The sequence below is a fragment of the Chroicocephalus ridibundus genome, chromosome 7 (genome assembly GCF_963924245.1).
Source record: "Chroicocephalus ridibundus chromosome 7, bChrRid1.1, whole genome shotgun sequence".
Classification (NCBI taxonomy): Eukaryota; Metazoa; Chordata; class Aves; order Charadriiformes; family Laridae; genus Chroicocephalus; species Chroicocephalus ridibundus.
The window spans coordinates 7,675,495-7,693,912 of NC_086290.1; the positions used below are offsets into that span (position 1 = coordinate 7,675,495).

An 18,418-nucleotide genomic window follows, 5' to 3' on the forward strand; every position below is an offset into this window, starting at 1 on the left:
TTTGGTTTTTTTATTAAAAAAGCCTATAGCACCAGGAAGAGAAACCTGCTTATATTACTGCAACTGTGTGTCTTGCCTTAGAGATGGCTCCTCATCATCTTGTTCAAAATACTTTAATACTGAACTTTAAAATACAAAAGCAATTTTCTTTTCTATGATAACTTTCTCTTTTCTCCCCAGGCATTATTAATGTGATTTCTTAAAGACAAAAGTACAATTGCTTGTTCCTATCTGCATAGGGACTCTGAACTGGAACGTTCATCTGTTCTCACTTCACCATCTCCCCCTGGATGATGCAGGTCTCTGAGGGAGCTCCCCTGCTTCTTAGTGCTTCTGAGATAAGTTAGTGTCTGTACTGGTGAAAACGGGGCTAGGAGAATGAACTTTATTTCATGTATTTTTTTGAATTATGTATCATAAATTATAAAAAAAATAAAATGGAAGTGGCCCTAGTACTATGCCTTCACATTTGAACAGAGTGTGACACTTAATTAAATGTCTCTGACACTGAGATGCACAGTTGGTACAGTGGGGGGGGGAAGGCTACGACCCTTCCTCCTCCAAAGGAAATTCTTTGAGGTTCCTGTGCTGCAGCCCACTGCTAACAACATTTCCATTTTATCTGATAAGGACCCATCTTCTTTCTTCCTGTACCATCATCACCTGGACCCAAAACACTATTTCAGATCTGAATATGAAAAAGGCCCAAGTGAGGTCATTTAAACTGAAATAAAAAGTTTGTCCGCTATATTTTAAGTTTCAATATATGACCCTAACTGCTTGCTTCTTTGGGACACAAGTACTTCAGAGGAACTTTACGAGAGAAGATAGTTACATTTTCTGGAAAATAGTTTATTGAGTGCTTGGGGAATTAAAAACTACAAGGTTTTGCTTGCAGTTGCAGAAGCAAGAAAAAAGTTAAACATAAATTAGTTACCTGATTTGCTACTTATAGTGCTTCTGAAACCCTCATTTTAATCAGTCATTGCCTACCATGACCTTTATATTAATATATCTGGCCCTTAAATTTATATAGCAGAATATTTATAGATTAAAAAGTGCCTTCCTATGGCAGTAGGGTAATGATTATGAAAGCTGACGGAGATTTTCAGTCTTTTTAACACTTTGCTTCTAGGCCTCAGCCACACCCACTTGATTTTTCTGACTTCGGTGACTTTATTCCATACTCCACTGCAGGAAAAGAATTAAGTAATTCAGTCAGTGTAAAATAAGCCCCACTTGTCCAGAAGCTTTAGTTGACTTAGATCACATAAGAAAAAAAAAAAAAAAAAAAAAAAGAAAGCGCCAGACAGTGATTACTGCAGTTACTCAAAACTACATTTGTTGTGTAGAATTTCCGTTCCAAGTATTGTTTTCATCTTCTCCATCATCTTGAGTCCTCAGTCTATATATTTTGCCTTCTTTTTTGAAGTCTTCCCCCCGCTTTTCCACTACTCGTTTCCTGACTGCTTGCCTAGGGTACAAATGACAGCGAGGTTTGACAGTTTTCCCAGTCATAATTACACAAGAGAAGCAAATGCAATAAATGCAAATCATGCATCCTTCCTTCTCTTATCCCCAATAATAGTTTTCTTCATCAGCCCTTTGTTTCCTTGGGAAGCAACACCCAGCTGAAAAATTGTCATTTAGCAGTCAGACAAACTGCCAGAGTCTCACTTGCCCTGGAAAGCCCCTGTTATGGCTGCTTCACGTGAAACGGCCCAGCGGCTCTCCGGGACAGCAGAGCTCTCATCCTCTTGGCAACACAAAGCCTTACCCATCAAAATCAGACTGCAGTTGCTTGGGTTTCTTGTACAACCACACCGTAACAGTTTGACAACTAATTTTCCAAACGTTTATCTTCCAAACAGTATCAAGTGAAGCCCACAGCTGTAGTTACAGCTCAATTCCCTATTCATAAGTGACTGCGAGACAATGCTTTTGCTACTCTAACTGGAAACTGAAGCAAACAGTAAGGATCTTGCTTAATCACAGGCATAAAAAACAAGAAATCCTCATCAGAAATCCTAGTCAGAGCTGCCATGCAGTTTACCAGCCACCAGGCTGTCCCTTTTTAAGCAGATGGAAGGGTGGTGGCCAGAAACTGCAAAGAGAAGGCAGCAGTTAAGAGCCAGATGAAGTTCAGTTCCCTACTACACGGTGAAAACAATTCACAAGCAGTTTGAAAAATAGCTGCCTTGATGAGTTTTGATTACCTGCTTTGCTCCACGCTGCTAGACGCTGAAGGATTTGAATGGTCTTGCTGATGACCTGATCTCATAGTAGACTGGGAGGGGGGTGGACTTGTGAACAGGAAGTTGCTAATAAATCTCCAAACTGCTAAGAGGGGATAAAGTATTGTGCCCAAGAACTTCCACAGATCACTGCCTGAAGCCTGAACAACAGAAGTAGCAGGTCTTCCCGCCTGGACATAAAGCAAAGCAAACTGGTCAGGCTGGTCATACATAAAGCAAACTGGTCAGACATTAAAGTCGCGCTCTTGTAGACAGAGTATTTCATCCATAATTTAGAAGCAGCTCAGGAGACAGAAGCGAACCCCTTTGGTTACACATTGGACAAATATCTATACCACCGTTTATCTGCTTCAGAAAAAGCCCTCCTCCAAATCACTCCTGACAAAAATTAAAGTAATTTTGCCATCTGTCTTAGACACAGAAAAGACCAAAATTCAAGCCAAATATTATCATGGCTGACTAACAGCAGATATCCAGCTACAGTACTGCCGTTTGCAAGGAAACGAAAAGCAAACAAACAGCAACCCAACACCTACCGGCAGCAACACCACCGAAGCACTGGGTGCTAACTCTAGTTCCAGTAATTTCTTTCCATAATCTTCTTTGGTAAACTCCCTTCTGGGAAACATTGTTGCCAGTGAAAAATTGCCATAAGCATTACCAACCGTCTGGGAAAATATAGAGAAAACATGTTATTTGTAACTCTTCCCTTTCAAACAACTGCAGATTTGCCAGTTAAGTATACCTTGCCGCATTGACCCAAGATTTCTGTATCAAGCTATCAATCACATTCACATAGAGAAATTAAGGTTTTTCATATCCTACTATCTCTAACTAATGATATGCTGCAGTAATACAAAGGCAGCTGGTGGCACTGGAAAAGGCTGCTACCAAAACCCCCTTCAAATAAACAAAAAAGGAAAGCAGTTGATGACAATTCCACCACGATCAACAACTAGTTGATGCTACACCAAGTTGTAATCAGCATGTAGGAAAGGAACCACCAATTTACCTGTGCAGCAAACTGCCTTGCTTCTTCCAGTCGTGCTTCAGATGGGAACTGGTTAGTAAAGGAAGATCCATCTGGGAGGCGGAACTGAATCCTGGCTATTGCACTGCAGGACATGTAACAGGGTCAGTCAGAACATGAACAGACACAGACAAACACTCCTGGGCATTCAGCTTGGCAGTATTGAAATGTGGAAGAGCAGAACAGTCATCCTACTTATGGTAGTGCAGATGGCTTGTAAGTTTGGATCCACAGCTTCTAACTACCTGCTCATATCTCACAACGCATCTCCTCTGGTTTTTAATCAGAGTCCAAGACCCATCATCATTCAAACCAGACACTGCAATCATGCAGAAATGAATAGATGAATGAAAGATAACCCATATTTCTTTTGTGTAGCCTGTATTACATTTGCTCTTTTTTCAAGAAGTTGTATTACGAGGGCACAGACATCTAAGCTGGCTTGGCAAGTAATTCTATATTCAACTAGCTACGGCCCAGCATTACTGCTCGAGCTTCAACACCAGCACAGGCTGCTACGCCCGTACTTGACCTCTCTCAGGTACAGCGCTAGACTTGCTGTGGCTCCGTAACTCCACGTAAGGTCTGTACGGGTCAGAATATGTCTCAGAACAGCAGTGTTGGGCTGAGCAGGAGACAGCTCTGACACGGACAGCTGATGAGCTGAATCCAAGCTAATTGCATGCACAAACAGCTGGGCCAGCACCACACTCCTCAGTGCAGTTCTGACATTGTCTAGTCATTCTGCCTAGTCATTATCTATCACATTCTCACCTTATCTAGTTCCCCACCTAGCCCTGTTACAGCTGGTATTTAAATCAAAGATCAGACATATAAAAGCTTTTTCTAACTAAAATAACACACAAAGAAAGGTGGTTAGCGTTTCATAATCAGGAATGTCAAAAGGATGAAAGTTACCAGAGAACATAATATTCATGTAAATAGCTACAAATAAATAATATAAAAGACAGACATCTTTTTATGCCACTATTTAAACAGTTCAACATGGCATCAATTAATAGATTATGATGTATACACTAAATCTCTTAAAAATTTACGTGAAGTTTCTTTACCTTTCTCCACAAGAATATAAATTCCTTTTTCTACAGGAACTCACCTTCGCTCCTTTTGAGATGCTTCTTTTCTGGCCTCTATTTCAGCCTGTTTAGCCTGAAGAGCTGCAGCTTTTGCAGCTTCTGCTTCTTCTTTCGATTTTGCAAAGCGAGCTGCTCTCTCAGCACGATCCTGTGAAAGGACCAAACACAAACCTTAATTTATACCATAAATTGTAGCTTAATATTCATTAAATCTGAGGCCTATGATCTGTACTCAGTACCCGACAAGGAGAAAAGACAGTAGTGATGCAAAGAATTATTCACTGCCAAACTGCACAATCTCGTGTCATTAGCTAAGATGACACTTTTCAGTGATTCACTTCATGCAAATAGTTGTTAATAGATGATCTTCCCATGCAAGTTTAACACTCCAGTAAAGATAAAGGGAAAAATCTTATGACAAGTTACACGATTACAGTACTAAGTGTTCTAGGCCAAAACCTGACAATGAGGAGGGATTGTTACGAACTGTTTATATATCCATATATGTACACATATATATATATACACACACAAACTTAGAACATACTCCTCACAACCAGTTTGAGATCAGTGTTCTTCTGCGTATTCCACAATTAAATATCCCCTTGATTCCGTTCCAGAACTATGCTTAAATTGCAATTATTTTTATGTTTAAATGATAATTCTCCACTGGACTCAAGCAATGTGATAGAAAAGTTGGTATGTTCATTCAGATAGAAAAGATCATTAATGTGAAAGGAAAAGCTTAATTTTATACATGGGAGATGCTATATAAACCCCAAACACATTAATTGTTACAATACAAGGTCACAGGATTCCAAACAGGAAAATTTACAATCTTTTGAAGTTTCACGGAACGAGAAAACGTATCTTTTTAGTGCACCAGTGGTCCTTGTGAGAGAGAAGCAGCAAACAATCTTCCAAAATGAAAAATTTACCATTGCAATCTGTTGTCTTATACGCTCTCTAGCAGCCTTCTCTTCTGCCTTTTCTCTGTTCCTTTCCTCTAACATACGTTTTGTCAATTCTTCTTCCTGTCGTCTTTTGTACTCCAACATTTCTTTACCAGTTTTTCTCCGTTCAATTTCTTTCTTAATTTCTTTCTGAATAAACAACAGAGACATAAAAATTGGATCACAAAATTGCCTTGGACAAGAGAAGGAATTACGCATTTATACAAATAAGGGTATAAAAAAAATTGCAAGCAGTTTTACATCTTCGTGTTACCTGTTCTTCTTCTTTCCTCTTCTCTTCTCGTCTTTCTTCAAGCTTTTTTGTTATTCTAAATTTAAGAATAAAGTGAAAAGTCTTTAAATTGCAGTATCTGCAATTTTCATAAAGCATTTGCAAACACAGAAGAACTGAACGCATGAAAATGAACTGTAAGACAGTGCTAATACCCAGTCTAACAGTAATGATTCATTCACATGCGGGTGTACTATCCATAAAAAGATGAGGTGGTGATTCACCACCTAGTTTTCAACTTTTAATGGAGTTCTAACATATTCCGTCTGTCCTCTTCCACTCAGTAAATGAAGAATCTTACATGTTCTTACTGTTAAACCAACTTCTAAAGACATACAGTAAGCAAATACTATTTATGATCTGTGGTAACAGAAACACTAAATCTCAATCCCTTCTTAGCTATTTAAGCCATCTGGTTTCTTCTGCACATTGCTTCCTAAAATGGAACGCAAATAATATATTGCGCTGACATAGATGCACATGCACCTCTCTCATCTACCCAGAAAGGTGCCTTAGAATAAGGACTGACGCAAAAAACCCATAGTAATTTACAATATATTTTAAGTCTGTGGAAAAGGCAGGCATGACCAAACAACATGAGAAGTCAGATAATCAGAAAAATTTTGTTTGTATCATAGCTGGTTTGCTTCTTTAAAAAGAAACTGGTAATTACTGCAGAGCTTTGCTTCTTTTTTCCACTGAAAGAAATGCTGTAGATATATGCAAATATGGCCTAATTTAACGCACATTTTAGAAAGGAACTTTGGTATTTATATTAAAATACTGACTGTGTTTTCTTATCAGTGGTAAGTAAAAAGTTATACTTATTATCCAACAACTTTGGAAGAAAACTGAAATTAAACATGAAAAAGTTTTAAAACATATTTTAGCAGTGTAAATAATCCTATTTACTAAGTATGTGTTACTGGTTTTAGATAAGATATTACAAATAGTATCAGCTTTACAGATGCTAAAAACAAGTTTATACACAAAAACTTGCATTTAAAAACAATCAATTTAATGAATGAACGATGTATTGAACCAGATGTTTCTGGTCACCATACTTTAAAATACTAGAACTAGCATTGCTCATCAGACCTCATTACTCTTCACTGATCAAAACAAGAGTCTCAGAATAGAATTCCTGTGGCATTTTCAATATGCCTAGACTCCAAACAGTCATCAAATAGACAAGAAAAAGAAATAAGATGGCATCTGTGTACAAAAACTACGTTAGCACTTTATTACCCCAGTATCAAGTGCTTTCAGTTCAATGTTTTAACTCCTTCAAAATTTTTGCAGCAAACAAATTGTCTGTATTCAACTTACTTCAAAGCAAGGAGAACATTTTTAGTTTTCCAGATTACCCTTTTCTTTCAGACTACATGAAAAATAACATTAATTTAAAGACTGGTTTTGTATCAACCCTAGTATTGTCACAGACATCTAAACAAAAATAAGACCGCAGAAATGTTTGCCAGATTATAACAGAATAAGCACCAAATACCTTGTAATTAAGCCTGTTTGTTCAAAAAAACTGACCCCCAAACCAACAGAACTGCCTCCTGGGAAACAAATACAACACATTAGGAAGTCTGCAAAAGACGACTTACCTTTCTACTTTGAGTGTAAGATCATTCACAGGCCGAGCAGCACTCGCTTGCTCATCTGAAGAATTAGTTGCCTCCTGGCTTGCTTGACCTGAATTTGCTCCATCTTCAAGTGATTTATGAGAAAGTAATGCATATGAGAAAAATAAAAGGTATATTTCTTATCACGAAAAAATATCATGCTCATTGTTAGCCATAATTTGCAGCAACTAGGATACCTCAAGGAGATACCAGGTTCTGCTATTTAGACACCGCCCCCGCCTCCAATTTGGTTTCAGATTACTGACCCAAAGAAACGTTTTAAGTTGAATCCTACTTCAAGACAGCATACACAATTTTTAGTGTATTATAAGCCATAGATTTCTCACTCATTAAAACTGAGCAGAATGACAAGTTATTCTTCCCTCTAGACTTGGAAGAAACATTCTGGGATATCCAAGTTTTTCCTCAACAAGTCCACTCAATGTATTGCCTTTTATGTACCATCATATAACAATTTAAGAAATGGAAAACTATTTCAAAAGCAAATTAGCTAGCATTTGTGTAAAAATACTAACCATTACCAACAGAAGGTCTTATTGTCTCAGACACAACAGACTCAGGAGACTCACAAAACTCTACTGCTCTGGATTGTGTATTTTCTGAAGCACCATCAGGTTGAGAAGAGGGACAGGGAGCAGATGACTGACTTCCATTTTCCAAAGGCTGCCCTTTTACTCTGTGCATCTAAGAAATTGGGGGGGGGGGGGGGAAATGAGAATATGAAACTTTGAATATTTTCTACAGGCTCACAGGTCAAGACTAAACTATTTTTGGAGAATCAGCCCTATTTAAAATATAAAACTAAAATTATCACATATTGTTGAATATGATGCAGTCATTTCATATTTTTTCCTAATTTTAGTCTTACACTTGGAATCAAAGTGATAAAACTATCTACATTTATGTTATGTTCCATAGCATAATTTTATAAATCCACGTTATGAAACAATATTACAAAACCACATATGAATTGAAAGAGTAATTGGTATGTTATTTCAGTTTAGAGTTCTTGACATATTTCTTCAATACTGTAGGTGTTACACACATGATCTAGAACAACCTGTGAAACAAAAAAATACCGTACCACTTCTGCACTGTGCTTTCAAGCCTCTTCAATTTGTGTAATGAACTTAAGTTTGCAGATTCTGTTGTTGGAAGGATACAGAACCAGTAATTCCTACCTCCCCAAGGCACATGCTAAGCGCCAGGGACATGTCCTGTCTTAAGCATGTGGTATCCGACTCAACCTGAGATATCCAGTCTGTTAGCAAGCATTACCTGTTTAACTTTATGGATTCTGGTAACGAGCTCTTCAACAGAAATGCTGCCAGCAATAACTTCCAAAGGGATTCCATTGTCTCCTATAAAAAAACTGGATGGAACGCACACTACAGGATCTGCACAGCAACAGTTAAGGGTAACAAATGACAAAAGTTTATGGAGTAATTTTAAAAGGAAAAGCAGAAGTCCCTCCTACAGAAGCTTCTAGTCCAATACTCTATCTCCATCTGGCCATCAGTAGTCAGTAGATGCTAACAAAAATGCTGGAAGACATTACATACAACCGATTAGCATTTCTTCTTTTCTTTGAAATGGTTTAAGCCAAAATATTTGTCTCCAGCACACACATACCTGACAACCGATTATGCTTTGACTTGAAAGATTTTGTTTTACTGTGAGACAACACGTTATGTACACAACAATGAATTCTTTACAGCATCAAGAAAGCCAAAGCTACTAAATTCCATTTCCTGGCATCATACAGAATTCCTGAGCTACATGCAGCCACCTACTTAAGGCAGGCAGACGTTTACCTAACTTCATACCTGTCTACCTGATAGAACCCAGTCCCCTACACATTCTTCCTCCTCTGTAACTCTGAACTCCTGCTAATAATTTAAAGCATTGTTTGCTTGCTTTCTAATACTGATCAGTAATACCAATGGGTTATTTTGTTTACATAAGCTTTGGATAATTTTCTGTTTGGAGAATTAAATAGGATTAACATTAAAAAAAACCCCAAACAACTCGTTCACTTTCTCTAAGAACTGACAGTAAGTTGAACACATAGATGGTATCTTTTAACTACATAGTTTATTACTTATTTTTGTGCCATAAGAAGTGTATTTAATAATCTTGCTTGTAAATATTTGTCTTAAGAACAGTATTAACATGTAAAGAACAATTATCTGTAATCATAATGTAGCATCTAAACTGAACTCAAAGGATACAAATTTGAGAAAACTGCAGGCATGCTTCACTGTTTAAAAAGAAAAGATTAATTTAGGAGGAGCAATCACTTTGCAACAACTTCAGATTAAGTCTTTCATCATAAAAATAACTGTCCTACTACCACACCCAAAACTATTTAAATACTTGAGAGAAAGCTAAAGGCAAATTTGCATGGCATCTTCTCATTAACATTTTGCGTAAGTGTTGATTGACATGGTGACAATCCTTGGTTATCACAGTTGACTACATAAGATTTAGGGAAACAGTACTAAGAAGCAATTCAGGGAAAAGACGTCTAGTCTATTGAATGCAAGTAATATAGTAAGTCTATTAAAACGTCTATAGAGCATTTCAAAATAATGTTGTTTTGGGAAATGTCAATGCACTTCCTGCACATGGACTGGAACGCTTAAACATAACATAAAGAGCTGAGTCATTTACCCAAGAACTTCAATGCTTCTCTATTCTATGTGTTACAATAGAGACAAACACATTTTCTCTAGGGCTTTACAGATTTTTATCTTTCTGAATTCATGAAAGTTTTAAAATTTATTACGTAACTTGGCAAATCAAGAACTGCCTCAAGAGTACTTGCATTTTGATTCCAGCTTTTTTACATAACTTTTGTGTCTCTTCCTGTTGAAAAAAGACAGCCTCAAGCATTCCTTTACTAGTACTGAAATATGCAATGAATAGTCTGCAGAACACAATAGTAAATTTTGAAATTTGGAATTTTCTCAGTCTCTAGCGGCTTCAGGACTACTGAATTAACTTATGTTCTGGAACCTTATATTTAGGCTACCTCCAAATCAGGGTGAGGACTTCAAAAGCCTCTTACTCTCATCATCATCAATGAAATATTGTATAAGAGACAGAACTAAAATAGAATCAAACCTTTTGGTGTCAATTTTGATAGCAACAAAACCATCTGAGGCAGCTTCAGTCACCTTCTCATCTTCCCACCTTGCAGCCATTTCAGCAGATTGTTCATCCTCACCTGCAAGATATAGCACATGCATGAAGCTAAACCCATCACAAACTACTGTCTCTGGTCAGCTTTGCTTCAACTGCTTGAAATCACCTTTGAAAGACACTCACAATTATTTTCAAGTCAGTTTATCATTTTTTTGGATAGTCTGGAGACAATTCACTCCATCTGATTCGCTTTGCTAACATGCCAAAAACCTAATATACAAAAAATCCTCCCAAGCCAGCAAGTGCATAGCTTTTGCAGTCATTCAATTGCATGGTGAGCTGGTCCAAGGGAGCAGAAGGGACTGGACCACACAGAGGAACCGGAGGTCATGGCAAGTCTGAAGATTGGCTAGATTGCATCATCTAATTGCACAACTAGCAATGGACTTCATTTTCATATTACAGTGTGTATGCTTATGCTTTAGTATTTTGCTTCAATATACTCATAGCATGCAAGGAAATCCCACAGCACAGAGGGAACCATTGCTTCTCCCTGACACTAAGCTTGACATGTTAACATGCTAAAACTATCTGCTGCTTACCCCTCATTATAAATTTAATTACATATTGGTACACCAGCTGCTAATAGGTAAAACTGTATTTTCCACTCCTTGTAAGTATGTAATTCAGCAGACAATGTTTCACAGTTTGATGGTGTTAAAAAAAAACAAACAAAACAACAAAAACAAACTAAGAAACATTTATTTGCAGGATTATTTGTAACTTAGTTTTGTACTCCAGTTGCTGACATAAACAGTAGCAGCAGGAGGGGAGGAAAAGGAGTGAAGAGCACAGAAGAACAAGAATAACAGTAGAAGAGGAGCTACTTAAGTAAGGGAAACTGAAAAGATGCTCTAGGGACACAGATTCAGAAGTGTTATTTTAATCAAATGAAACACATCAATCATACTTTTATCTTCCAAAGCACTAGTTTAGTGAGGATGAGGGTTAATAAATAGATTCCAACTAATATTAACCACCTTTCAAGAAGTAAATTGGCCTGCAACCATTTGTTTATCTTCAATCTGCATTACTTCCTAGCAGCTTGGAATTGTCTGTACTCTTGATGAAGAATTTGAGTCACAAGTATAGAAGTATAGTAGTCCATTATTCAATGACAACAACAAACCATTTGTTTGCGCCAGTTGCCATTTCATGCAGCATTTTTCACTTGTTAAAGATCAGGAGTTATACATGGAGTCCCCTGGTGGAGCACTGCCGTCTTAAGGCCATGATCGTGTGGCCACAATTCTTCTCGTAGACACATGTATCAAAAATACACCTATTTTGGAAAAGTGTTTTCCAACCACACGTATTGATTTTTCCCTGGAAGTATTGGGGCAAGTAAGAAAGCATTCATGTCTGTTACTATTATCCTACAGAAGCAAGTACACGTTTAGGATATTTTATGCAGGAACCTTTTCTCTTCCTTCAAGTGCAGTGCTTCCAATTGCGGGTAATGGGTGCAGCTGTTCTGCCAAGGGTGGCTTAGCCTCCTCCTCCTCCCCCATTTCCAAATGCTCAGAGATCGGCAGCTGCTTCACCACACACTTTTTCAGAAGGACATGTGCTCATCCGATTAGGCTACTAAAAATATCTAAATACTTGCCTAACACTAACTTTTCCATATAAACAACTGCTGTACAAAAAGAATGCTGAAAGACACACACAGGTCAGAGAGTGTTCACAGTACAGTCCCTGAGATGGGACCCATGAATGAGAATGCTGATAACTCACATTTTATAAAGCTCTGTGCCATGAAGCACAGTTTAATATTGCGACAACGCACAGAAGAGTTGCTTATTCTCTTATGTCTTTTTGTTTTGATAACCCTTTCTCATTTAGCAGTTAAGGTTCATTTTTTTTGTAGTAGTAATTCTATCCTGAAGTGAAAACTGCCAGGTCACAGGAAAAGCATCAAAAAAGTCAAGAGGTCAAGCCGAACACAACTTGACATAATTCATAATTCTGCTAAACACTGAGCTATCACAACTGCCTGGGAATTCTAATTCCCAAGACCCTCAGATTTCTTATGTTTCTCAAACAAAAGCATCGCTTTATTTCACTTAGCAGAAAGACCTGTACACAATTCGCAGTCACCCTTGCTCATCTGGTCACGTAAATTAGATACCTAGGGATATCTAGGGAAAAGGTATCCATCATTTCTCAAGTGATTCAGATAACTGGAAGAGACTCTTTCTGCAATTATTTATTTCCTGTACAAGGAACTTATTCAAAACCATCACAAGTTGCCAAAGGACTTTTATTCCCCTGGTCCTCAGCACACAGTCATCAGGGAAAAGTGTTTTCCTTTCAGGAGGAGACAGACAAGCCCAGCTGACTTCTCAGTGTCCAACATTTTGTAACTACTCAGTAAGAGTAAGGATTGCCCATTCTGGAATGACAGAAAGCCAGGACATTAAGCTCTTCACCTCCTCCTCCTTTGCGTCATTTCACATATTTAACTTGAAAAGTGCTTTGATACAGCTTGGCTACAAATTACTAACAAATAGCTTGTTGATTGCAAACTTACTTGTTCATCAGTGCTTTGTAAAAGAAAATAAATCTAAAAATAAAGTTATGAACAAAGGAAGAAGTGTTTCTACAAATGTTACTAAAAAGAAACACAAACATTTTAGCTTGAAGTTTTTTCTTTTCTCCTTCACTTCTGAAAAGCACTTTTTTATGAGTGGTCTGGTATTTTCCACGATCAGAACATGTCTAACTTGTGGAAAGAATAATGTTAAAAACCTCAATCAGAACACAGGAAGTACCTGAGGGGGGTTTCATATCAAATGAACAATTAACTTTAGATTAGTAACTCAAATAATGAGAGGAGTTTTTTAACTCTGCAGGCTGGAAAATCATCTACACAACAGCTACCATCAAGATACCAGAAACATTCGCCAGAGTTGTTTCAGTATCAGGAATATTTCTTCCCTGTGCAGCAGCAGAACCTACTAGCAATTATTTGATGCCACAAAGTAACTTGTCTGGTCCCCAAACACAACTTCCTTGCTTTGTGTGTACAGAAGCCTCTAATCTAACACCTCACCTTAATATTTAAAATCAGTCTTGTAAGGCAGACACGTGTCACCTAATGCTCCCTGGAGAGTATGGAGCAACCCCTTTTACTGCAACTTCCCATGAATTCAACAGGATCTTTAATATGCTTACACAACTGCATCACCAGAATATGCCATGAACATTTTGGAAAACTGAACTAAAAAAATGTTACGATTATAGCTGCAAACAAAAATATTAAAGAAAAAAACTGGTTGAACAACATGTAATCACAGCCACAAATACCACCTCATTGTTAAGATAAATAGCCACATTATTCCTTGCTTGACTGGAAAATATTCAGGAATCAGAAAGAATAATCCAGTTCTTCCTTTTCTAGTGCCTGTTTAGAGAAGTGCAGTGAAGAGGAAGAGATGGACAGACAGATGGTAGCAGAAACCAAACAGAGATGGACCTAGCAGAATTCAGTAATTTTTGTCAAGGCCGTATCTAATAGCTATTCTTCACAGTGGCCACCCTAGAACTACAGTTAATTTATATTTTCTGTTTCTCTCATCAATTTTTTCCCCTTTATTAATTATTTTTCCCCATATACATTATTGGACAAAGTGCACAAAACAAAACAGAAACACTGAACACTTCTGGAAGAATGTTTTCCTGCTCAGAACGCCGCTTTCAAATGCTTGCCTCCAGTGCCTACGGGTAGGCACAAAGTCAAAGACTCAAAGCCACCATCACCACCAATGGAGCGGTTTTAAACAGGGATCTACCCAAACAACAAACCCAATCACTGCTAGCATAAAACCAGACTATTATTTCAGCACTTGGCATCCTTCAAACACACCTGCTTCCACACATGGCAGGAAAGTATGTTCTTGGGCTTCCCGATTCCCTTTCCCAGCAGGTTTAACAAAACTGCTTCGCGATCCGCCCCACCACAGGTCAGCTGCCCTGATCATACTGTTCTAGGGTAGACCACAACTGAGCAGAGCTCTCCAACTCTTTCATTTTGGAGATATAGCCACCTGAAGTAACATTCTCCCTTTTTCAGGGCTCGTAAGAACAAAACAAAACAAATCCTTACAGCATACTACAACATAAAAACTAGGTGACATTCCTGCAATCATAAATTTATCTCCGCTATTTATATCTACATATCCATATACCCACCTAATCTACATTAGCATCTAAAAGAAAAGGCTTATTTTGTGTACAATTTTAATTTCACAAAAAATATTGGAAATAAGTTACAATGTGCACTCTCAACCCCTGATACATATGTATCAAGTTCAAAATACTCATAGGTACCAAATTACTATTAAAAAAAAAAAAATCTTTGTGGTGGGTTAACTTTGGCTGGACGCCAGGTGCCCACCAAAGCCGCTCTATCACTCACCCTTCTCAAGCGGACAGGGGAGAGAAAATACACCAGAAGTCTTGTGGGTCAAGATAAGGACAAGAAGACATCACTCACCGATTACCGTTATGGGCAAAACAGGCTCGACTTGGGGAAAAAAAAAATAATTTAAATTTATTGCCAATCAAAAGTCAGAGTAGCATCATGAGAAATACGAACAAATCTTAAAACACCTTCCTCCCACCATAACTTTCTTCACAACTGTAACTTTATTCCTAATTTCTCTACCTCCTTCCCCCAAGCAGCACTGGGGGACAAGGAATGGTGGTTGCTGTCATTTCGTCACACATTGTCTCTGCTGCTCCTTCCTCCTCAGTGGGAGGACTCCTCACACTTTTGCCCTGCTGCAGTGTGGGGTCCCTCCCACAGGAGACAGTCCTCCACAAACTTCTCTAGTGTCAGTCCTTCCCATGGGCTGCAGTAGTTCTTCTGCATGGGTCCCTTCCATGCGGTCACAAGTCCTGCTAGCAAACCTGCTCCAGCCAGGGATATCCGTCTTGGAGCTGTCTGGCATTGCCTGTATCAGACATAGGGGAAGCTTCCAGCAGCTTCTCACAGAAGCCACCTCTGTAGCTTGCCACATAAGCCCAAAATAGAGCATCTGAAACATCGAAGAAATTTAGTAGAGAACTCTTAACCTTGAGTAGGGAGTTGGAGGGAACATCAGCCTTTACACAAGTCACAGCACATGTTTCACAGGTGAAGATGTCAAGTGTTGCACGACACCTCTGTCGGGAAGTTTCTTGTTGTTTTACCACCTGGCTTTCCATTTAATTTTATTCAACACACTACGATCATCTCATTATTAACTATGAAGGCACAGAGCTATCAGGTAGGAGCTGTAGGTAAAGACACTAAAGTATGTTTATTAAAAAAAAATACAAAATTGCAGTGGTTCAAGGCTTCCACATCACGGCACCCACCTGCCATGATGATTCATGGGCTTTAAAATGCTGCCTTAAAGCCTGCATACACTGCCCCATCCCCTCCTCCAACACAGCATGTTGTGGGCTGGGAAGATCTCAATTTCTAGCAGTCAGCTTGACAGCCAGTAGGAAATGCTGTTCTCCAAGTATAAGGAGAGTTGTGTCAACAAAGGAACTTAACTGCACTTTACTTTTCTGTCCACATCCCCTTTGTGAGTGAACTTCTCCTTGAAGCTAAGCAAATCCCATGGTTCAGTAATTCTTAAGGGAACAACGCTAGTCACACGTTTAGTGTGCTTGTTTTCCCATGAGGCATCTGAAAAACTTCAAGCCACAAGCACTTAAGGCAATATTAAAAACAAAAGAAACAACACACGCATAAAAACATGAGAAGAAAGTCCATCTAATGTCCTCCTTTCCCTTTACCCATTCTCATTTTTCCAGACAGAAAGGCAACACACAATGTGCATTTCTATAGGTTTCACGGAATCACGGAATCTTCAGAGTTGGAAGGGACCTCCAGAGATCATCTAGTCCAACTCCCCTGCTAGAGCAGGATTACCTAAAGCACATCCCTCAGGGCTGCATCCAGGCGGGTCTTGAAAATCTCCAGAGTAGGGGACTCCACAACCTCCCTGGGCAGCCTGTTGTTTGTTCAATTACCATTCAGTTACAGAACAAACAGTACGGGGAACTGGAAAAACAAAGGACAGTGTACACAAACAGCTAGGACACTTACAGCAGTAAGCCTGAATGCAGGCTTATGAGAGGATATAACGAAGGGAAAAACAAAACATGGAAGCAGCTAATTTTGCTGCCCCTGAGCGGTGCGCAGAACCCCGACATCCCGCAGACAGGGCACGGCCAGGCGCTGGGAGTCTCCGCAGCCCCGCACGGCCGGGCCGGGACTGGGACTGACACAGCAGAAATCCCGGCACGGCGGGAGGTGGAGGCGGGGAACCAACAGCTGGCCGAGGCGCTGCGGAGCCTGCGGCGAGCTCCGCCCGGGGGCGAGGGAAGGCGCGGCGCCGGCTGACAGGGCCGCGGGCAGGCCGGGCCCACCTTGAGGGGGAAGCGCGCCACGGGGACGGCCACTGCGCCCCGCTCCAGCGCCGCCGCACCCCGGGGACGTCCTGAGAAGCCTGAGGGACAGCCCGGCCGTCCAGAAGCCTGCCTCAGCAGCAGCGGCGGCTCCAGGCCCCGCGGCCGCAAGCGCTGTGTCAGTGCGGGGGCGGGCAGGCCCCGGCGCCCGGCACCGCCCCCCCTTCCTCCTCCTCACCGCCCCGTTCCGGGCCGTACCTGACACGAACACGACAAAGACCGAACTCCGCTGCTTGGCGGCGGCGATGGCAGCCGGGATGGAGCCGCCGAACCACATCATGATGCCGCGGGCCCCGGCCGCTGCCAGCCGCCGCCAGGCGCCTGCGCCGCCGCCTCACGCCCCCTCCAACGGCGGGCCCCGCCCCGCGCGTGCGCCGCCCGCCCGCGGCCCCACGGCGCCTTCGGATTGGCGGCCGCGCGCGGCGCGTGCCCGCCCCTCGGTCGCGCGCGGGGAGGCGGCGAGTTCGCTTCAGCGCGGCGCCATCTTGGTCCCTCGCGTGTTTCCACGGCAGCGGCCCGGCCCTGTTCCGCCCCAAAATGGCTGAGGCAGGCTCGGGGGCAACTGCAGGGAGAAAAGACCCTGCGACCCAGCGCCTGCGGTGAGGGGCTGTGAGAAGAGGATGGGCACAGTTAGCCCCATCCCCAGCGTCCACCCTGGGAAGGTCAAGGGTGCGACAGAGGAGAAAAATGATGGAGGAGGTACCTGTCGGACAGAAATCCATGCTAAATATGTTAAAAGTAGAGAGTGTGGCATGCATAGGGCCTCCATGAGTGGCAGGGGATGAGGCCGGGACATCCTCCGTGCTGCCTGGTGAGCCAGGCTGTGTGAGGGAGTGGGACAGGGATGGCACAGTGTTTACAGCACAGCCTTGGTGGAGGCAGACAGTCTCTTTGATGGACATTTCACAGTAACGAGGACAGGACAATTTCCTTCAAGTGCTCTGATGATAACATTTTGGAAAAAATGCTGCACTTATTCTGAAACACAGTTGGGACTCTTAACTGTATTCTGGGTAAATATTGCTGAGGCAGATGCTGTTAAAACATTTGAAGGCCAAAAAATGCACAGTCTTTCAGCCTGGAAAGCTTTTCGCTGTTGTGCTTTGTTTAACCTGGAGTTTAATTAGAAAAGTCTCTGGATAATGACAACAAAAAAAGCTACAAAGTGATTGTCAAAACAAGCAAATCAGTGTTAACGTACAAAAATGCTTTTGCCTCTCAAGATGCAACACATGGAAAACGTGTCACTAATCCTCACTGGGTAAACTTTGCATACACGTATGCTGCTTCTGCAAGTTTCTTTAAGAAGTAACCATTAGAACACTATAGATTTTCTGCTGAGATGGTATTATTTTTGTTGTATTTTCTTTCTTCATTGTACAAAACAGATTTAAGAACAGTGACAAAGGCTGGGTGGTATTAAATGAAACTACAATTTTTTTTGAGATGAACAAAAAGACATCT

At 40.6% G+C, this 18,418-nt stretch overlaps 1 protein-coding gene across 1 annotated transcript; it reads right to left on the reverse strand.

Moving 5' to 3' along the window:
* Positions 1 to 99: 99 nt before the first annotated feature.
* UBXN4 (UBX domain protein 4) lies at positions 100 to 17,309 on the reverse strand. The gene is made up of 13 exons (XM_063342536.1): positions 17,153 to 17,309; positions 10,406 to 10,508; positions 9,511 to 9,539; positions 8,558 to 8,676; positions 7,795 to 7,963; positions 7,241 to 7,343; positions 5,610 to 5,664; positions 5,321 to 5,485; positions 4,403 to 4,530; positions 3,268 to 3,370; positions 2,792 to 2,923; positions 2,217 to 2,425; positions 100 to 1,474 (listed from the first exon to the last, which is right to left on the reverse strand). The coding sequence occupies exons 1-13, from the start codon at positions 17,232 to 17,234 to the stop codon at positions 1,336 to 1,338; spliced, it is 1,536 nt and encodes a 511-aa protein (XP_063198606.1). The 5' UTR covers positions 17,235 to 17,309; the 3' UTR covers positions 100 to 1,335.
* Positions 17,310 to 18,418: the final 1,109 nt, after the last annotated feature.

Coding starts and splice junctions, on each gene's coding strand:
- UBXN4 (XM_063342536.1), bottom strand. CDS start 17,234: ATGATGTGGTTCGGCGGCTCCATCCCGGCTGCCATCGCCGCCGCCAAG. Junction 7,964..8,557: donor GAATCCATAAAGTTAAACAG/GTAATGCTTGCT, acceptor CCAATTTCTTAG/ATGCACAGAGTAAAAGGGCA. Junction 7,344..7,794: donor AAGACCTTCTGTTGGTAATG/GTTAGTATTTTT, acceptor AATCACTTGAAG/ATGGAGCAAATTCAGGTCAA.